The sequence below is a fragment of the Bombina bombina genome, chromosome 7 (assembly GCF_027579735.1).
Source record: "Bombina bombina isolate aBomBom1 chromosome 7, aBomBom1.pri, whole genome shotgun sequence".
In the NCBI taxonomy this organism is placed as follows: Eukaryota; Metazoa; Chordata; class Amphibia; order Anura; family Bombinatoridae; genus Bombina; species Bombina bombina.
This window is the reverse complement of record NC_069505.1, coordinates 599,656,864-599,681,984: the sequence shown is the minus strand read 5'-3', so window position 1 is coordinate 599,681,984 and position 25,121 is coordinate 599,656,864. Positions and strand designations below refer to the sequence as shown.

The window sequence follows — 25,121 nt, the reverse complement described above, 5'->3', positions numbered from 1 at the left end:
ACACTACTGTTACACCAGATATGAGTTGCACTGGTGTGACACTGTGCCCTGGCAGGCACTGAAATGCACACGTGTGAAGGAAACTGACTGCTATTATTTCACAGTCAAAAAAGTGTTGTTTTTTTTAAATGTACACTACTGTTACAACAGATATGAGTGGTGGCACTGGGGTGACACTGTGCCCTGGCAGGCACTAAAACGCACACGTGTGAAAGAAACTGACTGCTATTATTTCACAGTCAAAAAAGTGTTGTTTTTTTTAAATGTACACTACTGTTACACTAGATATGAGTTGCACTGGTGTGACACTGTGCCCTGGCAGGCACTGAAATGCACACGTGTGAAGGAAACTGACACTGCTATTATTTCACAGTCAAAAAAGTGTTGTTTTTTTTTTAAAATGTACACTACTGTTACACCAGATATGAGTTGCACTGGTGTGACACTGTGCCCTGTCAGGCAGGCACTGAAACGCACACGTGTGAAGGAAACTGACTGCTATTATTTCACAGTGAAAAAAGTGTTGTTTTTTTTTTAAATGTACACTACTGTTACAACAGATATGAGTGGTGGCACTGGGCAAGTGGGCACAGTATAAGCTGTGAGTCTGACACACACGCTAGCAGGCAGGCAACTGCAATTAGATTACACAGGAAAAAAAAAAAAGCAGACTGATGTTCTAGCCCTAAAAAGGTCTTTTTGGGGTGCTGTCCTTACAGCAGAGATCAGATGAGTCCTTCAGGACTGTAGTGGACACTGAATACACTAGCCTAGCTATCGATTTCCCTATTAAATCAGCAGCAGCTACACTGTCCCTCCTCTCACTAAGAATGCAGCTTACGAATGAATCTAAAATGGATGCTGTCCAGGAGGTGGGAGGGTCTGGTAGGGAGGGTCTGCTGCTGATTGGCTGTAATGTGTCTTCTGACTGTGAGGTACAGGGTCAAAGTTTACTCAATGATGACGAATAGGGGGCGGATCGAACATCGCATATGTTTGCCCGCCGCAGCGTACACGAACATGCTATGTTCGCCGAGAACTATTCGCCGGCGAACTATTCGCGACATCACTATTTAAACCGTTTGGGTGAGAAATGAACGGTTCACTATAAAACAGTGTATTTGTTTAGTAATTACTATGCTATGAAGCTGACACTGGTCTCAAAGTTTACTATAGGAAGAAAAAAAATTGGACATTGTTTTGCACAAGGAAGTGTTTGAATACATTATTCTGAGTAATTTACTCAGACACTTTTCTTTCTGAAAAACAATGTCCAATTTTTTGCTTCCTATAGTACACTTTGAGACCAGTGTCAGCTTCATAGCTTAGTAATTTACTCTGAGATAGAGAGATGAATGATTCCAGACACTAATTTTTTTAATTACCCCCTGGAAGCCAGAGAAAGGGGCTTTGGTTTCCTGCGTCACAGACAGTCAGATAACTTTTACTGGTGTTAGTCACTGACTGTCTGTAGTACTAGTCTACAGCACAGAAGAGTAGACAGAGTTCATAAAGTTAGTTACAGAGAGAGTCAGACAGGCGGCTGTGAAATGGATGATCATGTTTGTTTCAGACCTGAGACCAGACCCTATTTTTTATATTTAATTACCCTCTGGGATTGGGAACAGCCAGAGAAAGGGGCAGGCAGGCTGTTTGGTTTGCTGCGTCACAGACAGTCAGATAACTTTTACTGGTGTTAGTTACTGACTGTAGTAAAAGTTATCTGACTGTCTGTGATGCAGCAAACCAAACAGCCTGACTGCCCCTTTCTCTGGCTGTGTTCCCAATCCAGAGGGTAATTAAATAAAAACATGAGGGTCTGCCTGGTCTAAGGTCTGGAACAAACATGATCATCCATTTCACAGCCGCCTGTCTGACTCTCTCTGTAAGTTGTAACTTACACAGTTAGTAGTAAACTATTTCTGTGCTGTAGACTAGTACTACAGACAGGTCAGTACTAACACCAGTAAAAAAGTTATCTGACTGTCTGTGATGCAGCAAACCAAACAGCCTGACTGCCCCTTTCTCTGGCTGTGTTCCCAATCCAGAGGGTAATTAAATAAAAACATGAGGGTCTGCCTGGTCTAAGGTCTGGAACAAACATGATCATCCATTTCACAGCCACCTGTCTGACTCTCTCTGTAAGTTGTAACTTACACAGTTAGTAGTAAACTATTTCTGTGCTGTAGACTAGTACTACAGACAGGTCAGTACTAACACCAGTAAAAAAGTTATCTGACTGTCTGTGAAGCAGCAAACCAAACAGCCTGCAGTGCCTGCGCCTTACTCTGGTGCCTGTTCCCAATCCAAAGGGTAATTTAAATAAAAAAAATTAGGGTCTGGTCTCTGCCTCTGGAAAAAACAATCAACATGATCATCCATTTCAAATCACAGCCTGTCTGACTCTCTCTCTGGCTACTGTAACTTACAGTTACTAAACACTACTAGTTCTCTGCTGTAGAATAGTACTATACACAGTCTCAGTCAGTAACTACTAACACCACCAGTAAAAGCATTCTGACTGTCTGTGACGTAGCAAAACAAACAGCCTGCCTGCCCCTTTCTCTGGCTGTTCCCAATCCAGAGAGCGTAATTAAATAAAAAAATAGGGTCTTGTCTCAGGCCCTCAGGTCTGGAAACATCATCCATTTCAGACTGTCTAATCACTTTCACTTAACTAACCGTTTGTTTACTAAAATTATTTACTAAAGTAACTAACGAGTTCTGCTTCTGTCTAACTGTGAGTGCTGTAGAGACACAAGTAGTCTGTACTACTACTAGGTTTTATTTTGATGCTGCGTCACAGACTACTCGCTGACAGACAGTTAGATAACTTGTTTGTTTACTGTATTTGTTACAGGCAACACGCTCATAACTAAGAGTGTACTGTTGTACATACATCATTCATCTTCATTCATGAATCATTATTATTTATATTCATCATGATTCCTCATTCATGATTGATCATGATTCATTCACTAATCAATAATAATAAATGTAAAGCAATTTAGCAAGCAAGCCACCCTAAATAATACAGAGAAGATTAGAGGACTGTCTGTCACTCAGTGTCACTGTCACAGCCAGGCGCTAACTAAGTTGATCACTCTGACCTCACTTCAATTAAACTAAGGCCTAAGGCTGCAGACATGTGTCTAAGGGCGGGCAGCAGGGCAGGCGACAGCCTCCGCTTTGACAGAGTCAGCTCAGGCTCAGCAATAGGAGGTGGACTGCCCAGTGAAATGTGGATTGAGGTCGGACTCAGAGGCGCAAAACTTCAGTCACTCCGGCCAGCAATGAGCACGCACGAGTCACGACGCACTCCTCCTCCCTCAGATCACTGTCTTTCCCGCCACTCTGCCCGCCCGCCAGCCCCAAACAAAAATTAGCAGTGAATCACTATGAATGGCATTGGTGCGCATGATGCGCAGCGCATACCAATACAGAAGAGAAGCAGCAGGCAGGCGCCAGCACACACAGCAACCCAGCCAGGCAGCCAGCACAGTAACTCTGACTCACCTACCTGGGGACTTGTTGTCACTGAAGTCTCTTGACTTGTTGCAGCCAGCACAGTCACTTCTGCCACTGCCGAGTGCCGACTGGAGACTAGCGAGGGTGGAGTCAGGGTGGGAGGGACTCAGGAGTCAGCCTAGGTGGAGACGGAGTCGGAAGAGATCACTGCACTGCAGAGCAGACGTGCTTACTCGTCTCTACTTGCTACAGTTAGTTCATTGTTCCTGATAAAGTTGTTAAGCACTAGCCTAGCCAGTACATATTAAACACTGTCTTCTACACAGTAAGCCCAATCATAAAAAATAAATAAATAAATATATATATATATTTTTTTTTTAGAAAGATTTTTTTTTCAAAAAATAAAATAAAAAAAAACACGGACTCTGTGGCGCCCCCTGCTTCAATGCGCCTGTAGGCACATGCCTACTGTGCCTAATGGCAAATCCGGCCCTGGGTGTAGACTTAGAAAGTATTTCCCGATAGGAAACAATGGGGCTGCGTTAGGAGCTGAACGCTGCTTTTTTGCAGGTGTTAGGTTTTTTTCTCAGCCAGCTCAGCCCCATTGTTTCCTATCGGGAAATAGTTTCTAAGTCTACACCTAACATGCTATCGTGCACGAGCACGTTTTTCCAGCTTACCGCTACCGTAAGCAACGCTGGTATTGAGGGTTGAAGTGGCGCTAAATTATGCTCAATGCTCCCTTTTCTGAGCCTAACGCAGCCATTCAGACAACTCTAAATACCAGCGTTGTCTTAAGGGTGCGCTGGAAAAAAAAGCAGCGTTAACACCGCGGGTCTTTACCGACAAAACTCTAAATGTAGGCCTTTGTTTCCTCGGTAACAAAACAAATATATTAGTAAAAATGTCATTAGTTGCAAATCCACAAAGGCTGTGTATTTAATAAAATGCAGCTGCAAAATACAGTATTTAGGACAAACAGATCATGGAGTACTAATTCACTGTAATCAATGTACATATTTCAATCAAAAGGGCCATAACTTAGAATGGGTCGGCATAGGTGAATCAACTATGGAGGGGTGGTAACTTACGCATAGATTTAGAGTTTTGTCCGTAAAGACCCGCGTAGCTAACGCTACGTAGCTATTTTAGGATTTATATTTATTTTACAGGCAACTTTGTATTTATTTTAACTAGGTACAATAGCTATTAAATAGTTATTAACTATTTAATAGCTACCTAGTTAAAATAATTACAAAATTACCTGTAAAATAAATCCTAACCTAAGTTACAATTAAACCTAACACTACACTATCATTAAATTAATTAAATAAATTAACTACCAATAACAACAATTAAATACAATTAAATAAACTAAACTAAATTACAGAAAATAAAAAAAATTACAAGAATTTTAAACTAATTACACCTAATCTAAGCTCCCTAATAAAATAAAATAAAACCAAAATAATAAAAGTCCCTACCCTATTCTACATTACAAGTAATCAGCTCTTTTTCCAACCCTTAAAAGGGCTTTTTGCGGGGCATGCCCCAAATTAATCAGCTCTATTGCCTGTAAAAAAAATTACAACCCCCCCAACATTAAAACCCACCACACACATACCCCTACTCTAACCCACCCAAACCCCCCTTAAATAAACCTAACACTACCCCCCTGAAGATCTCCCTACCTTGAGTCGTCTTCACCCAGCCGGGCCGAAGTCTTCATCGGATGGGCCAGAAGAGGACATCCAGACCGGCAGAAGTCTTCATCCTATCCGGGCAGAAGAGGACATCCAGACCGGCAGACATCTTCATCCAAGCGGCATCTTCTATCTTCATCCATCCGATGAGGAGCGGCTCCATCTTCAAGACCTCCGGCGTGGAACATCCTTCTTCACCGATGACTACCCGACGAATGAAAGTTCCTTTAAGTGATGTCATCCAAGATGGCCTCCCTCGAATTCCAATTGGCTGATGGGATTCTATCAGCCAATCGGAATTAAGGTAGGAAAAATCTGATTGGCTGATCCAATCAGCCAATCAGATTCAAGTTCAATCCGATTGGCTGATCCAATCAGCCAATCGGATTGAGCTGGCATTCTATTGGCTGTTCCAATCAGCCAATAGAATGCGAGCTCAATCCGATTGGCTGATTGAATCAGCCAATCAGATTTTTCCTACCTTAATTTCCTATTGGCTGATAGAATCCTATCAGCCAATCGGAAATCGAGGGACGCCATCTTGGATGACGTCACTTAAAGGAACCTTCATTCATTGGGTAGTCGTCGGTGAAGAAGGATGTTCCGTGCCGGAGGAGATGGAGCCGCTCCTCGTCGGATGGATGAAGATAGAAGATGCCGCTTGGATGAAGATGTCTGCTGGTCTGGATGTCCTCTTCTGCCCGGATAGGATGAAGACTCTGCCGGTCTGGATGTCCTCTTCTGGCCCATCGGATGAAGACTTCGGCCTATTAAAAATAACTATTTAATAGCTATTGTACCTAGGTAAAATAAATACAAAGTTGCCTGTAAAATAAATATAAATCCTAAAATAGCTACAATATAATTATTCGTTATATTGTAGCTATATTAGGGTTTATTTTACAGGTAAGTATTTAGTTTTAAATAGGAAGACTTTAGTTAATAAGAGTTAATTTATTTCGTTAGATTAAAATTATATTTAACTTAGGGGGGTGTTAGTGTTAGGGTTAGACTTAGCTTTAGGGGTTAATAAATTTATTAGACTAGCGGTGAGCTCCAGTCGGCAGATTAGGGGTTAATGTTTGAAGTTAGGTGTCGGCGATGTTAGGGAGGGCAGATTAGGGGTTAATACTATTTATTATAGGGTTATTGAGGCGGGAGTGAGGCGGATTAGGGGTTAATACATTTATTATACTGGCGGCAAGGTCCGGTCGCAAGATTAGGGGTTAATAAGTGTAGTTAGGTAGCGGCGACATTGGGGGGGGCAGATTAGGGGTTAATAAATATAATATAGGGGTCGGCGATGTGCGGTCGGCAGATTAGGGGTTAAAAATATTTATTAGAGTGGCGGCGATGTGTAGGGACCTCGGTTTAGGGGTACATAGGTAGTTTATGGGTTTTAGTGTACTTTAGAGCACTGTAGTTAAGAGCTTTATATACTGGCATTAGCCCATAAAGCTCTTAACTACAGCCTTTCCATGGGCGGTAGGAGTCTTGTCGGTAGAGGGTCTACCGCTCACTTCAGCCAAGACTCTAAATACCAGCGTTAGGAAGATCCCATTGAAAAGATAGGATACGCAATTGGCGTAAGGGGATCTGCGGTATGAAAAGTCACGGCTTGAAAGTGAGCGTTAGACCCTTTCCTGGCTGACTCTAAATACCAGCGGGCGGCCAAAAGCAGGGTTAGGACCCCTTAACGCTGCTTTTGACGGCTAACGCAGAACTATAAATCTAGGCGTTAGAGATTTAGAATCTCTGCTCTTGAAAAGGGAAATGTGATGGATCTTTAACCTAAAAACTTTTGGAGAGTGGGGTCTTAAAGACACAAAAGTAGCAGTATTTATTTAGCCATAAATTATTTTATATTTAAATAAATGACGGTAGTAAATCACGTTTTGTTCACTTATATCTTTAATATTTTCTTTTGGGAATCTTTATTGTTACAAATTTAATATTGAGTCACTGCCTAATTTAATTTTCACTAATATTGTAATGTTTTATGGAAGTCTTTCTATATTGCAGTCCAATTATTGATTCTAATGTCTGGCTTTTTTGCCCTGACTTACTCTATAGTTTTTTATCATGTAAAATGGACAAATAAGAAATATCGTTCAAAGTATAAATGACAACAAAAGATATCGTCACAGTAAAGGTTGTACAGATAGCTCAACACTGAAATTCAAAGGAATATTCCAATTGGTTAACAAATAAAAAGAAGCCACGTGTCCCGTCAACATCACGTACCTGTTTGGAAACTATACGGACCGGACTAGAAGCAAAGCTCAACTGGTTGGATAATAGTAATTACATGTCTTTTACTTTGCAAGTCCCTATTGGTTTAACAATCACATCTGTTTTTGTTTTGTGAATACTACCATGACAATGTAAATCGCTTGGATTGAGATTTTGATAGATGTATTCCTAATTTAGGTTATAAGCCATTTCTTTCAACAAGTGATGTGTTAAACTTCCTATGGCATTCTTGATTTTAATTTTATATATGGATCACTTGATAAAAGAACGGTCAGATCTTCCCTGATATAAACCAACTCAACACACCTGATTTGGGTGTGTGTCAAGAGGAAGGTAGGCAGGGTTAAGAACACTTTAAATAGGATTCATTCCATTGCTAGGCTATAACAGCTTGTTACAAATTGTTTTATGTGCTCTTGAAAAAAGGCTATGTTTAGCTGAAACGCGTAGTGTTTTTATTCTGCTTTTAATAAATGATTTAAGCTGTACCATGTGGATGTCCTGCTGATCTTTAATAAATGCACATTCTTCATTTGAACTCTGTGAGTATACACGGTCGAAAGAAACTGACAAGCAGGACACCTGCACAGCTGTTTATTCCTTGAGTGATACGGCGGCGCTTACTTTGCAAGACACATTCTGTTATACGGTTTGGGAGAACTGGGGCTGGCTGCGACCACTAAAGAGGGAAGTGCTCTAACATTGTTTACTTTATTAAGTCCAAGAGGCAGCCGCACCATAACAATAGTAACTTTATTGGGTTAATACAAAAGCATAAAAATGCAACGTTTCGAAACACACAGGTTCTTAATCATGCATATACAAATGCCCACTGAGCTCAGCCTTATATTATAACAAACAACTCCTCCCCATGACATCATCCAGGTTGCAGAGGTGATTATTAATTGCTATTGCACTCATCATTGGCTTCAATAGTGACAAAAGTACTTTCTGTGCTATATATGAGCAATTATGTTGTAAAAATCATAATTTACATCAAAAAATCATTTCAAAAAGTCATAATGATAACATATCCATTAAATTTGTGAAGACTCCATAATCATTTAGAACAACTGCAACAATATATATAGCTCCCATCAGTTTTAATATAACAAATAAAACAGAGATCTATTGAAATACTGAGAGATCCCAATCTATATTCATACCTAGATGCATTCTGGTCTCTTAATAATAGATACAGAATGCCTCTCTCTGTTTCAATTTTTTAACCCTATCCCCCCTCGCCTATCAACTGGAATATGCTCAATAATATGATATCTGAGTTGGCTCACGGTATGTCCAGCCTCTTTAAAATGACATGCAACAGGTGACTTTGCGTAGGCTGTTCTAATATTTTACTTATGTTCCGTGATTCTATCACAGATGCGTCATTTTGCCTACATAAAATCTCGAACATGGGAATTTTAGTATGTATATTACAAAGTTTGTGTTACATGTAAAGAAGCCATTAATTGTAAATTTCATGCCTGTTTGGGGATGGTAAAAGTTACGGCCTTTTATTAAGTTGTTACAATTGCTGCATCCCAAACAGGGAAAGCATCCATTTTTATTGGGGCCTATCAGTGTTTGCCTACTTCTTTTCTTAGTTCCTAAATCAGATCTGACCAATTGGTCCCTGGTGTTTTTAGGCCTCCTAAAAGCAATCATTGGGGGTCTATTAAATTCCACTATTTCAGGGTTACTATGTTTTAGAATGTTCCAATGTTTGTGAATTATATGTGCAATTTTACTACTTTGTCTATTGAATTGGGTAACAAAAACTGTCCTATCTTTGTTTGTTTTTTCTTTTTCGTTATACAGATTGTCTTTAGATATTTGTAGGATATGTTCTCTTTCTTTCTTAATTAAATCACTAGGGTATCCTCTTGCCCTGAACAAGTTAGACATCTCTTCTAGTCTATTGTTAACTATTTTCTCATCAGTAACAATCCTCTTAACTCTTAGGAGTTGGCTCCTAGGTAATGAGTTTTTTAAGGCTCTAGGATGAGCACTATCATAGTGTAATAAGTTGTTACGGTCAATTGTCTTCCTATAGAGGTCTGTTTGAAGATTTCCATTCACTTTGTATACCGTAGTGTCTAGGAAGTTAATCCTTTCTTCACTGTATTCAATGTTAAATTGAATGTTTTTAGTAGCTTGATTGAAAGAGAAAACAAAATCCAATAGGGTCCCAACGTCGCCCATCCATATGCCAAATATATCGTCAATATAGCGCCACCATGTGGCGCCATATTGAATAAATAAAGGATTTTCATAAACATAACATTCTTCAAAAATATTCATGAATATATTGGCATAGGTAGGAGCGACGTTGGAACCCATAGCTGTACCTTGTAGTTGCAAAAAATATTGGTCCTGAAACAGAAAAAAGTTGCAGTGCAAAATAATTTCTAAAAGTTTCAAAATTAAACCAACTTCTGATTGACAATATGTCTTAGAGTGGGTCAGCACAAATTCTATTGCACCCATACCGCTAGAATGTGGGATGGACGTATAAAGGCTTGATACGTCTAAACTGAAAATCAAATATTTCTCAGAGGGTAAATCCAATAATTGCAATTTGCCTAGATAGTCATTTGTATCTTTTAAGAAAGAATTAGCTATTTCTACAAATGGTTTTAAAAAAAATTCAAGGTAAATTGCAATATTGGAAAAAATAGACCCCATCCCCGAGACAATAGGTCTCCCAGGTGGTTCTTGTGCATTTTTATGCACCTTCGGCAGGGTGTAAAAAATAGGGATTCTAGAATGATTGACAGTTAAGAATGTTGCTGTTTCATTAGTAATGAGGTCTCTCCTTAAAGCCTGTAAGATACAGGCATCTATCTCACATTGTATCTTAGACAGTGGATTACTATTAATGGGTAAATATACCTCTCTATTGGCTAATTGCAGCTCAATTTCTTTTATATAGTAATCCCTGTCCAATGGCTCCACCCTTGTCAGCTTCTTTAAGAAGAATATTGTTGTTATTGTGCAGTGATTTTACAGCCAATTTGTTGCATGCAGTGAAATTCTTGCTAGTAAGATTTTTACTATGCTTGTTTTTATTTTTACGTAAGTTTTCAATATCATGACATACTAGTTTAGAGAATACATCAATGCTAGGATCATACTGCATAGGAACAAAAATCACTTTTGTTTCTTAAGCCCACTTTTTTTTAATAGACAGATTGTTAAACCTAGGAATAACATCCCCCATCTCTCCACTCTTGTGTACACTATTAGAAATCTCATTCGTCCTATTAGAAAAAAATGACTTGAGTTTCAGTGTTCTAAAAAATTTGTATAGTTCTTGCTGGAGATTGAAATAGTTACAGTCTGTCTCGGGGCAAAAAGAAAGTCCCTTCATTAGCATATTAGTCTCTTCATTTGAAAGGCCGTATTGGGAAATATTTACCACTAGTTCTTCTTCTGATTGCGTCTGGATCAGGTCTCCCGTTTGGCAGCTCCTGCTGCCGAAGTTGTATTTCTTCCTGTGTCGCTTCCCCCCTCTTCTGAGAGGGTGTCGGGTTCTGAGTCCCCCACCGATGATCCTGTTGTGCTTTCAGATGTCTCCACATTCTTTGTAGGGCAGCGATTTCTTCTGTGACCCCAACCGGAAGTACCTCGTCTCTGACTTCCGGTATTGTCAGTGCGCCACTGATATACTTCCCCCAACGAATAATCTTGTGCATCTCTCTGAAACTTAGAGCATTTACGGTCCTGAATAATCAACTTCAGGTCAGCAATGTTTTTGTTTACTTCCTTCAGGAATTTGTCCATGGCCTCCATAGACATGTTGTTACGCAATTCACCCTCCATACGTGCCAGGTCTGCAACAATTAGTGTCAGTTCTTTCTGTAAATATTCTTAGCAGTTAGCACAATAATATAATAATATTCCTTGTTATTACACATAAGGGTTGGTCTGGTATGCATCCTAAGGCCTCTGGGAATTCTGGCCACCCGGTGATACTCAGATAGAGTGGATGAATGTAGTTCAGATGCAATTTGCTTCTTAGCTAGTTTCTCATAGTCTTTACTCACTGTCATAGATGGAGAAGTTTTGAGAAAGTCTCTAGTTCCACGAGCCAGCATGGTAATCCGGGCTGCATCCATGTCTGAGTAGACGTTCTTTTGTGACAAACCTTCTTGTAATTCCATGTCCAAATAAACACTGTGCACGAACAGAGTGTGTTCAATTTACTACAAACAGAGTAGTTCAGCACAAATGTCAGGGATGTGCCTGCTGCAGGGTTCACACTCTAAGACCCTCAATAACAGTATAAAGTCCAAGAGACAGCCGCACCATAACAATAGTAATTTTATTGGGTTAATACAAAAGCATAAAAATGCAAAGTTTCGAACCACACAGGTTCTTAATCATGCATATACAAATGCCCACTGAGCTCAGCCTTATATTATAACAAACAACTCCTCCCCATGACATCATCCAGGTTGCACAGGTGATTATTAATTGCTATTGCACTCATCATTGGCTTCAATAGTGACAACAGTACTTTCTGTGCTATATATGAGCAATTATGTTGTAAAAATCATCATTTACATCAAAAAATCATTTCAAAAAGTCATAATGATAACATATCCATTAAATTTGTGAAGACTCCATAATCATTTAGAACAACTTCCATATATCTATCTGAATCATACAAGTTTAATGTAGACTTTCCTCTCCATTTAATTTACCTGCAAGTATTTGTTTATCCCAAGAAACAGATATTTATTTAAATAACAAAATTCTTAGGCCTAGATTTGGAGTTTTGCGTTAGAAGGGGTGCGTTAGCTACGCGTGCTTTTTTTTGGCCGCACCTTTTAAATACCGCTGGTATTTAGAGTTCACAGAATGGCTGCGTTTTCAGTGTGTTAGGCTCCAAAAAGGGAGCGTAGAGCATAATTTACAGCCACTGCAACTCTCAATACCAGCGGTGCTTACGGACGCCGCCAGCTTCAAAAACGTGCTCGTGCACGATTCCCCCATAGGAAACAATGGGGCAGTTTGAGCTGAAAAAAAACCTAACACCTGCAAAAAAGCAGCGTTAAGCTCCTAACGCAGCCCCATTGTTTCCTATGGGGAAACACTTCCTAAGTCTGCACCTAACACTCTAACATGTACCCCGAGTCTAAACACCCCTAACCTTACACTTATTAACCTCTAATCTGCCGCCCCCGCTATCGCTGACACCTGCATATTATTATTAACCCCTAATCTGCTGCTCCATACACCGCCGCAACCTACGTTATACCTATGTACCCCTAATCTGCTGCCCCTAACACCGCCGACCCCTATATTATATTTATTAACCCCTAATCTACCCCCCACAATGTCGCCTCCACCTACCTACAATTATTAACCCCTAATCTGCCGACCGGACCTCACCGCTACTATAATAAATGTATTAACCCCTAAAGCTAAGTCTAACCCTAACACTAACACTCCCCTAAGTTAAATATAATTTAAATCTAACTACATAAATTAACTCTTATTAAATAAATTATTCCTATTTAAAGCTAAATACTTACCTGTAAAATAAACCCTAATATAGCTACAATATAAATTATAATTATATTGTAGCTATTTTAGGATTAATATTTATTTTACAGGCAACTTTTTAATTATTTTAACCAGGTACAATAGCTATTAAATAGTTAATAACTATTTAATAGTTACCTAGTTAAAATAATTACAAAATTACCTGTAAAATAAATCCTAACCTAAGTTACAATTAAACCTAACACTACACTATCAATAAATAAATTAAATAAAATACCTACAATTATCTACAATTAAACCTAACACTACACTATCAATAAATTAATTAAATACAATACCTACAAATAAATACAATGAAATAAACTAACTAAAGTACAACAAATAAAAAAGAACTAAGTTACAAAAAATAAAAAAATATTTACAAACATTAGAAAAATATTACAACAATTTTAAACTAATTACACCTACTCTAAGCCCCCTAATAAAATAACAAAGACCCCCAAAATAAAAAATGCCCTACCCTATTCTAAAATTAAAATAGAAAAGCTCTTTTACCTTACCAGCCCTGAAAAGGGCCCTAATAATTATAGGTATTTTATTTAATTTATTTATTGATAGTGTAGTGTTAGGTTTAATTGTAACTTAGGTTAGGATTTATTTTACAGGTAATTTTGTAATTATTTTAACTAGGTAGATATTAAATAGTTATTAACTATTTAATAGCTATTGTACCTGGTTAAAATAATTACAAAGTTGCCTGTAAAATAAATATTAATCCTAAAATAGCTACAATATAATTATTATTTATATTGTAGCTATATTATGGTTTATTTTACAGGTAAGTATTTAGCTTTAAATAGGAATAATTTATTTAATAAGAGTTAATTTATTTAGTTAGATTTAAATTATATTTAATTTAGGGGGGTGTTAGGGTTAGGGTTAGAATTAGCTTTAGGGGTTAAAAAATGTATTAGAGTAGCGGTGAGGTCCGGTCGGCAGATTAGGGGTTAATGCTTGAAGTTAGGTGGCGGCGATGTTAGGGAGGGAAGATTAGGGGTTAATACTATTTATTATAGGGTTAATGAGGCGGGAGTGAGGCGGATTAGGGGTTAATACATTTATTATAGTAGCGGTGAGGTCCGGTCGGCAGATTAGGGGTTAATAAGTGTAGGTAGGTGGAGGCGATGTTGGGGGCGGCAGATTAGGGGTTAATAAATATAATATAGGGGTCGGCGGTATTAGGGGCAGCAGATTAGGGGTACATAGGGATAACGTAGGTGGCGGCGGTGTGCGGTTGGCAGATTAGGGGTTAAAAAAATTTAATAGAGTGGCGGCGATGTGGGGGGACCTCGGTTTAGGGGTACATAGGTAATTTATGGGTGTTAGTGTACTTAAGAGCACAGTAGTTAAGAGCTTTATGAACCGGCGTTAGCCCAGAAAGCTCTTAACTCCTGACTTTTTTCTGCGGCTGGAGTTTTGTCGTTAGATTTCTAACGCTCACTTCAGCCACGACTCTAAATACCGGCGTTTGAAAGATCCCATTGAAAAGATAGGATACGCAATTGCGGTATGGAAAAGTCGCGGCTGGAAAGTGAGCGTTAGACCCTTTCCTGACTGACTCCAAATACCAGCGGGCGGTAAAAACCAGCGTTAGGAGCCTCTAACGCTGGTTTTGACGGCTACCGCCAAACTCTAAATCTAGGCTTTAGAATGAACAAATAGTTGCAGGTAAATTAAGTACAAACTATTCAGGTATTTATTGTCCACAAACACCAGGAGTCCAGGAGTGGCAGGGAACCAACTTGTAAAGAGAGATGCAGGTTCAAAAGTAAAGTCTTTCTCAAGTCTAGGAATCTGGATCAGGCAGGTTCTAGTCAAGGCAGGTAATGTTCTGGCTTGTGACAAAACAGAATCAATGTGAAGACCCTGTACAGCCTAACAGCCAGCCTTAAATAGGGAGGCTTTGCACAGAGTTGGCTCTGAGTAAATATAAAATTGAGAGCAGCTGTGTTTTGCAAAGTAAGACAAATAGGGGCCAATTAATCATGCTCCGTTCAAGTTATAAAGCAGCGGAAATCAACCTGATCCAATACGATTGGGTTGATTAACACCCCCCTGCCAGCGGCCGATTTGCTGCAAATCTGCAGGGGGCAGAATTGCTATCTTTATTTGCAAAGCAAGAATGTAAGTTTAGAAGCCAACCCATTTTTGGTTCACAACCTGGGTTGTGCTTGCTGATTGGTGGCTAAATGATAAGCAATAAAATTGTCTGGCTCCTTAGCTTATATGCCATCTTTTTAAAATAAAGATAGCAAGAGAACGAAAAAAAATGGGTTTAGTATTAAGTGTAATCAGAATTGAAGGGACGTTCTAGTAAAAAAATAATTCTGTTATAGCATCTTATTGTAAAAAAAATTCCTTTCTTTTAAATTGCATTTAACCCTTGCTAATGGGTAAAATACATAAATAAAGTTGTACTCCTAATATTTCATGTGATGTCATCAGATACACAAATTACTGAGCGCTACAGAACATTTATCAGAGTTTACAAACCTGCCCTGGTCACAACAGTCTGAGACATAAAGAGTTAACAGGCAGAGCACATACAGTTACGTAACCGCCACGCCCTTGTGCTGAATAGGAAGATAATGTAAGTTTCGTTTCCTGCTGCTGAATACAAGAATGGCGACTGCTGATCTGAGAGAGGAGCTAACCTGCCCCATCTGCCTGAGCATTTATACAGATCCTGTAAATCTCAGCTGTGGCCATAACTTCTGCCTGGGCTGTATTGAGAGTGTGCTGGGTACCCAGGAGGGGTCTGGGGTTTATACCTGTCCTGAGTGCAGAAAGGAATTCTGCAACCGACCTGAGCTGCAGAGGAACATAGCGCTGTGTAATGTAGTGACGCATTTACAGATTACTCAGCCAGAGCAAAAAGACACCGGGGTCTTCTGCACTTACTGTGTTCACTCTCCTGTACCTGCTGCTAAATCCTGTCTGCTGTGTGAGGCTTCTCTGTGTGACACCCACCTGAGGGTACACAGCAAGTCTGAGGAACACGTCTTAACTGAACCCACCACTTCCTGGGGTAACAGAAAATGCTCCATACACAAGAAGCTCCTGGAATATTACTGCACTGAGGATGCTGCCTGTATCTGTGTGTCCTGCTCCCTGGCCGGAGAGCACAGGGGACACCAGGTGGAGCTGCTGAATGAGGCTTCTGAGAAGAAGAAAAAGAAACTGAAAAATGTTCTGCAGAAACTGACCACAAAGAGAGAGAAGACTGAGAAAAGAGTCCAGAGTCTGCAGAAGCACAGGAGAGGGGTGCAAGAGAAAGCAGCTGGTGTAACAGAGCGACTCACTGCCCTGATTAGAGACATCAGGAAACAGCTGGAAGACCTAGAGAAGCGAGTCCTGAGTGACATCACCCGGCAGCAGGAGCAGGTTTTACTCACAATCTCTGATCTGATCCAGCAGCTGGAAAAAGAGAAGGACGAGCTGACCAGGAAGATGTGTCACATTGAGGAGCTGTACAACATGACTGACCCATTAACTGTCCTACAAGAACAGGAATCACACAGAGATGACTTTTATGGTGCTGAGAAGGGAGATAATGAGGTCACACAGATAGGTGATAAACAGGTCCCTGCTGGGGGGGATTTAGATGAGGGTCTGATCTCAGTGACCTTATATAGAGGTTTAGCTGATATTGTGACTGATGTAAAGAGAGAGATATATGTGCAGGTGACATCAAACATATTACTGGATATAAACACAGCTCATAATTATGTTATTGTATCAGGTGACCTGAAAACTGTATCCTGGTCACGTATAAACCAGCAGCGACCAGAAACACCAGAGAGATTTACATATAAGCCTCAGGTATTGAGCACCAGGAGCTTTTCCTCAGGACGACATTACTGGGAAGTGCAGATCAGTGAGTCAGGGTGCTGGCGTGTAGGGGTTTGTTATACCAGTATGGGGAGGGGAGGACGTCAGTCTGGGATAGGAAATAATAACAAGTCCTGGTGTTTGAGGGGTTATAATAAAGATCTTTCAGTGATACATAACACAATACTCACCTCATTATGCCCCCCTCTATCATGTGACACAGTAGGAATACTGCTGGACTATGAGGCTGGGCGTCTGACCTTTTATGAGCTGTGTGACCCGATCAGACACTTACACACCGTCACTGTCACCTTCACTGAGCCTCTTCATGCTGCATTCGGTGTATGGGATTATGGTGACTGTGTGAGAATCCTGCGCTAGATACAGATGCTGCATTCTGTGTATATAAAGATGGTGCCTGTGTGAGAATCCTGCACTAGATACACTGTCACATAATAATAATGCTGCATTTTGTGTATATAAAGATGGTACCTGTGTGAGAATCCTGCGCTAGATACAATGTCACATAATAATAATGCTGCATTCTGTGTATATAAAGATGGTGCCTGTGTGAGAATCCTGCACTAGATACACTGTCACATAATAATAATGCTGCATTCTGTGTATATAAAGATGGTGCCTGTGTGAGAATCCTGCACTAGATACACTGTCACATAATAATAATGCTGCATTCTGTGTATATAAAGATGGTGCCTGTGTGAGAATCCTGCACTAGATACACAGTCACATAATAATAATGCTGCATTCTGTGTATATAAAGATGGTGCCTGTGTGAGAATCCTGCACTAGATACACTGTCACATAATAATAATGCTGCATTCTGTGTATATAAAGATGGTGCCTGGGTGAGAATCCTGCGCTAGATACACTGTCACATAATAATAATGCTGTATTCTGTGTATATAAAGATGATGCCTGTGTGAGATCCCTGCACTAGATACACTGTCACATAATAATAATGCTGCATTCTGTGTATATAAAGATGGTACCTGTGTGAGAATCCTGCACTAGATACACTGTCACATAATAATAATGCTGCATTCTGTGTATATAAAGATGGTACCTGTGTGAGAATCCTGCGCTAGATACAATGTCACATAATAATAATGCTGCATTCTGTGTATATAAAGATGGTGCCTGTGTGAGAATCCTGCACTAGATACACTGTCACATAATAATAATGCTGCATTCTGTGTATATAAAGATGGTGCCTGTGTGAGAATCCTGCGCTAGATACACTGTCACATAATAATAATGCTGCATTCTGTGTATATAAAGATGGTACCTGTGTGAGAATCCTGCGCTAGATACACTGTCACATAATAATAATGCTGCATACTGTTTATATAAAGATGGTGCCTGGGTGAGAATCCTGCGCTAGATACACTGTCACATAATAATAATGCTGCATTCTGTGTATATAAAGATGGTACCTGTGTGAGAATCCTGTGCTAGATACACTGTCACATAATAATAATGCTGCATTCTGTGTATATAAAGATGGTGCATGAGTGAGAATCCTGCGCTAGATACACTGTCACATAATAATAATGCTGCATTCTGTGTATATAAAGATGGTGCCTGTGTGAGAATCCTGCGCTAGATACACTGTCATATAATAATAATGCTGCATTCTGTGTATATAAAGATGGTGCCTGGGTGAGAATCCTGCACTAGATACACTGTCACATAATAATAATGCTGCATTCTGTGTATATAAAGATGGTGCCTGTGTGAGAATCCTGCGCTAGATACACTGTCACATAATAATAATGCTGCATTCTGTGTATATAAAGATGGTGCCTGTGTGAGAATCCTGCGCTAGATACACTGTCATATAATAATAATGCTGCATTCTGTGTATATAAAGATGATGCCTGTGTGAGAATCCTGCACTAGATACACTGTCACATAATAATAATGCTGCATTCTGTGTATATAAAGATGGTGCCTGTGTGAGAATCCTGCGCTAGATACACTGTCACATAATAATAATGCTGCATTCTGTGTATATAAAGATGGTGACTGGGTGAGAATCCTGCACTAGATACACTGTCACATAATAATAATGCTACATTCTGTGTATATAAAGATGGTGCCTGTGTGAGAATCCTGCACTAGATACACTGTCACATAATAATAATGCTGCATTCTGTGTATATAAAGATGGTGCCTGTGTGAGAATCCTGCGCTAGATACACTGTCACATAATAATAATGCTGCATTCTGTGTATATAAAGATGGTACCTGTGTGAGAATCCTGCACTAGATACACTGTCACATAATAATAATGCTACATTCTGTGTATATAAAGATGGTGCCTGTGTGAGAATCCTGCACTAGATACACTGTCACATAATAATAATGCTGCATTCTGTGTATATAAAGATGGTGCCTGTGTGAGAATCCTGTGCTAGATACACTGTCACATAATAATAATGCTACATTCTGTGTATATAAAGATGGTGCCTGTGTGAGAATCCTGTGCTAGATACACTGTCACATAATAATAATGCTGCATTCTGTGTATATAAAGATGGTGCCTGTGTGAGAATCCTGCACTAGATACACTGTCACATAATAATAATGCTGCATTCTGTGTATATAAAGATGGTGCCTGGGTGAGAATCCTGCACTAGATACACTGTCACATAATAATAATGCTGCATTCTGTGTATATAAAGATGGTGTCTGGGTGAGAATCCTGCACTAGATACACTGTCACATAATAATAATGCTGCTTTCTGTGTATATAAAGATGGTGCCTGTGTGAGAACCCTGCACTAGATACACTGTCACATAATAATAATGCTGCATTCTGTGTATATAAAGATGGTGCCTGGGTGAGAATCCTGCTCTAGATACACTGTCACATAATAATAATGCTGCATTCTGTGTATATAAAGATGGTGCCTGGGTGAGAATCCTGCACTAGACTGTCACATAATAATAATGCTGCATTCTGTGTATATAAAGATAGTGCCTGGGTGAGAATCCTGCACTAGATACACTGTCACATAATAATAATGCTGCATTCTGTGTATATAAAGATGGTGCCTGTGTGAGAATCCTGCGCTAGATACACTGTCACATAATAATAATAATAATGCTGCATTCTGTGTATATAAAGATAGTGCCTGGGTGAGAATCCTGCACTAGATACACTGTCACATAATAATAATGCTGCATTCTGTGTATATAAAGATGGTGCCTGTGTGAGAATCCTGCGCTAGATACACTGTCACATAATAATAATACTGCCTGTGTATATAAACATGATGCCTGTGTGAGAATCCTGCACTAGATACACTGTCACATAATAATAATGCTGCATTCTGTGTATATAAAGATGGTGACTGTGTGAGAATCCTGCGCTAGATACACTGTCACATAATAATAATGCTGCATTTTGTGTATATAAAGATGGTGCCTGTGTGAGAATCCTGCGGTAGATACACTGTCACATAATAATAATGCTGCATTCTGTGTATATAAAGATGGTGCCTGTGTGAGAATCCTGCGCTAGATACACTGTCACATAATAATAATACTGCCTGTGTATATAAAGATGATGCCTGTGTGAGAATCCTGCACTAGATACACTGTCACATAATAATAATGCTGCATTCTGTGTATATAAAGATGGTGACTGTGTGAGAATCCTGCGCTAGATACACTGTCACATAATAATAATGCTGCATTTTGTGTATATAAAGATGGTGCCTGTGTGAGAATCCTGTGGTAGATACACTGTCACATAATAATAATGCTGCATTCTGTATATATAAAGATGGTGCCTGTGTGAGAATCCTGCACTAGATACACTGTGACATAATAATAATGCTGCATTCTGTGTATATAAAGATGGTGCCTGTGTGAGAATCCTGCGCTAGATACACTGTCACATAATAATAATGCTGCATTCTGTGTATATAAAGATGGTGCCTGTGTGAGAATCCTGCGCTAGATACACTGTCACATAATAATAATGCTGCATTCTGTGTATATAAAGATGGTGCCTGTGTGAGAATCCTGCGCTAGATACACTGTCACATAATAATAATGCTGCATTCTGTGTATATAAAGATGGTGCCTGTGTGAGAATCCTGCGCTAGATACACTGTCACATAATAATAATGCTGCATTCTGTGTATATAAAGATGATGCCTGTTTGAGAACCCTGCACTAGATACACTGTCACATAATAATAATGCTGCATTCTGTGTATATAAAGATGGTACCTGGGTGAGAATCCTGCGCTAGATACACTGTCACATAATAATAATGCTGCATTCTGTGTATATAAAGATGGTGCCTGGGTGAGAATCCTGCACTAGATACACTGTCACATAATAATAATGCTGCATTCTGTGTATATAAAGATGGTGCCTGGGTGAGAATCCTGCACTAGATACACTGTCACATAATAATAATGCTGCATACTGTTTATATAAAGATGGTGCCTGTGTGAGAATCCTGCACTAGATACACTGTCACATAATAATAATGCTGCATTCTGTGTATATAAAGATGGTGCCTGGGTGAGAATCCTGCGCTAGATACACTGTCACATAATAATAATGCTGCATTCTGTGTATATAAAGATGGTGCCTGTGTGAGAATCCTGAGCTAGATACACTGTCACATAATAATAATGCTGCATTCTGTGTATATAAAGATGGTACCTGGGTGAGAATCCTGCACTAGATACACTGTCACATAATAATAATGCTGCATTCTGTGTATATAAAGATGGTACCTGGGTGAGAATCCTGCACTAGATACACTGTCACATAATAATAATGCTGCATTCTGTGTATATAAAGATGGTGCCTGTGTGAGAATCCTGCGCTAGATACACTGTCACATAATAATAATGCTGCCTGTGTATATAAAGATGGTGCCTGGGTGAGAATCCTGCACTAGATACACTGTCACATAATAATAATGCTGCATTTTGTGTATATAAAGATGGTGCCTGTGTGAGAATTCTGCACTAGATACACTGTCACATAATAATAATGCTGCATTCTGTGTATATAAAGATGGTGCCTGGGTGAGAATCCTGCACTAGATACACTGTCACATAATAATAATGCTGCATTCTGTGTATATAAAGATAGTGCCTGGGTGAGAATCCTGCACTAGATACACTGTCACATAATAATAATGCTGCATTCTGTGTATATAAAGATGGTACCTGTGTGAGAATCCTGCGCTAGATACACTGTCACATAATAATAATGCTGCATTCTGTGTATATAAAGAATTAGGATTCTTTTCTTAATAGTCCATTCAGAATAGTTAAGGAGTCATTTAAGTACCTAGGGATCTTAATACCTAGCAAACCAAACGATCTGTATAATCTTAACATTCCTCCAATTCTGACAAAAATTAAGGATTAACTCAGATGCTGGGAAAACCTACCACTTTCTATCTCAGGACGGATAGCTTTATTTAAAATGGTCCTTCTTCCTAAATTATTGTATGTGTTACAGAATACTGCATTAATACTATTAGAAAGGGATATTCTAGCTCAGAAGCTTTATATGGCAGAAGAGGAAACCCAGGATAGCCCTGAATAAATTAACACAGGCCAAAGTATTTGGAGGTTTTGCGTTACCCGACATACGGCTTTATAATTTTGCTTTCTGAGCTCGAATCGTGGCAGATTGGGTTTTCGGTAAGAATTATGTCTTGAACAATGCCTTAGAGGAGAGTGTCTGCGACCCATACCTCCCATGCGCACTGCTGCACTTTGAACCAAAAGGACTGCCAACTAGAATTAAGAAAATTAGAATGATCTCTAACCCATTAAAGGCATGGTGGAGGATAGGGAAGCGTCTCTCTATAAATTGCAAGGTCTCTAAGTACCTTCCTCTTACAGGGAACCCACTATTTCAAGCCGGGTTGGATTCACCAATTTTTAAGAATTGGCAGTTAGCAGGGCTGAAAAGGATCACACAGCTCATTGATGGGGAAAAAATGTATTAAAACATTCGAAGAAATTAAGAACAGTTTCAATCTCTCTAATAGTGAGTTTTTAGCTTATTTGCAAGTGAGGCACTATGCTTTAGAACTAATGAGGGAGGCAAAGTGGCAGTGGGAACTAGGAGGTCTAGAGGATTGGTTTGTGTTAGTTAAGAAAGGTTGTATGTCCATCTCTCACTGTTACTATCTTCTAGGAGCTGGAAAAGGGAGACAAACTCTTGAGAGAATTGCTCAAGACTGGAGCTCAACTTTGGCGCAGGATAGTATTGACCATAAACTCATACAAAAGTCTATACACAAAGTGGCACAGGCTACCTTTTTAGCAACATGGAGAGAAGCACATCTTAAATTATTACATAAATTTCACTTTACCCCGGAAAAAGGCCATAAGCTTCAGAATATGAATTTTCATAAATGCCCCAAATGTTCCTTGGTCGCGGCGGATCTTCTGCATATGCTGTTTTTCTGCCCTCTGATTAGGCAATTCTGGCATAAGCTAGAATTCTGGATGAATACTTCCCTTAAGATCTCCCCTCTGGTGTTGTCGGTAAGTCTGATTATGTTTTGTTTTGAAAACCAGAAAGAACAACACCCAAATGAAAGATTAATAGGTGTGTCTATCTTGGCAGCTAGGTATTTAATTTTTTAAAAATGGAAGACTAGAGAAATACCTAGTGTGGCAGAGATAAAAAACTATCTTAAAAAACAATGTATTTTAGAACAGCGAGACCCAATATAAATAATGAGTCTGATATCAGAAAATTCTTCGGTAAGTGGGCATAATTTATTAGGTCCCTCCCAAATACTGAGATAGATTACATTATATTTCCCTTTCAGAATACAGAATTAGTACTCTTGGGGAAGAGAGGGAGGCAACTTTGCCCCCCCCCCTTTTTTTTTCCTTTTTCCCTTTTTTTTCTCTCTTTTCCTAGGTTGGTCTAGGAACTAAAAATGGTTCAGCAATATATATTAGATATTAGAAGGACTAATGGGAATGGATGTGAGTTGGATCACACTATTATTATCCCTATACCAATTTTTTTTGGTTTTTTTTTTTTGTTTGTTTTTTCTTGATGATCTAATTTTTTGCGATTCTAAGCGCATTAATAATATAACAATGCAGTCATAATTTGTGATTAATAATTGATTTGTTTTAAGGTTGATCTTAAGTGCATTAATAATATAATCATGCAGATATAATTTATGATTATTGTTTGATTTGTTGAAGGTGTGCCTTGCATGGCATCAATATTATGTTAAAATCCTTTTGATGTTGAATATATTTATATGCTGAAACAATAATAAAAAAAAAAAAAAAAAAAAAATGGTGCCTGTGTGAGAATCCTGCACTAGATACACTGTCACATAATAATAATGCTGCATTCTGTGCATATAAAGATGGTGCCTGTGTGAGAATCCTGCGCTAGATACACTGTCACATAATAATAATGCTGCATTCTGTGCATATAAAGATGGTGCCTGTGTGAGAATCCTGCGCTAGATACACTGTCACATAATAATAATGCTGCATTCTGTGCATATAAAGATGGTGCCTGTGTGAGAATCCTGCACTAGATACTCTGTCACATAATAATAATGCTGCATTCTGTGCATATAAAGATGGTGCCTGTGTGAGAATCCTGCGCTAGATACACTGTCACATAATAATAATGCTGCATTCTGTGCATATAAAGATGGTGCCTGTGTGAGAATCCTGCACTAGATACACTGTCACATAATAATAATGCTGCATTCTGTGCATATAAAGATGGTGCCTGTGTGAGAATCCTGCGCTAGATACACTGTCACATAATAATAATGCTGCATTCTGTGTATATAAAGATGGTGCCTGTGTGAGAATCCTGCAATAGATACACTGTCACATAATAATAATGCTGCATTCTGTGTATATAAAGATGGTGCCTGTGTGAGAATCCTGCACTAGATACACTGTCACATAATAATAATGCTGCATTCTGTGTATATAAAGATGGTGCCTGGGTGAGAATCCTGCACTAGATACACTGTCACATAATAATAATGCTGCATTCTGTGTATATAAAGATGGTGTCTGTGTGAGAATCCTGCACTAGATACACTGTCACATAGTAATAATGCTGCATTCTGTGTATATAAAGATGGTGCCTGGGTGAGAATCCTGCACTAGATACACTGTCACATAATAATAATGCTGCATTCTGTGTATATAAAGATGGTGCCTGTGTGAGAATCCTGCACTAGATACACTGATAATAATAATAATGCTGCATTCTGTGTATA

General features: G+C 39.1%; 1 protein-coding gene across 1 annotated transcript; it reads left to right on the top strand.

Annotated features, from left to right (window-relative positions):
* The first annotated feature begins 15,605 nt into the window (after positions 1-15,605).
* Positions 15,606-17,372, top strand: LOC128667204 (E3 ubiquitin/ISG15 ligase TRIM25-like). Its single transcript, XM_053722139.1, has one exon. The coding sequence runs from the start codon at positions 15,621-15,623 to the stop codon at positions 17,208-17,210; it is 1,590 nt and encodes a 529-aa protein (XP_053578114.1). The 5' UTR covers positions 15,606-15,620; the 3' UTR covers positions 17,211-17,372.
* The last annotated feature ends 7,749 nt before the right edge of the window (positions 17,373-25,121 follow it).

What these genes read in the sequence shown, in the direction of transcription:
- LOC128667204 (XM_053722139.1), top strand. Translation starts at nt 15,621, where the DNA reads ATGGCGACTGCTGATCTGAGAGAGGAGCTAACCTGCCCCATCTGCCTG.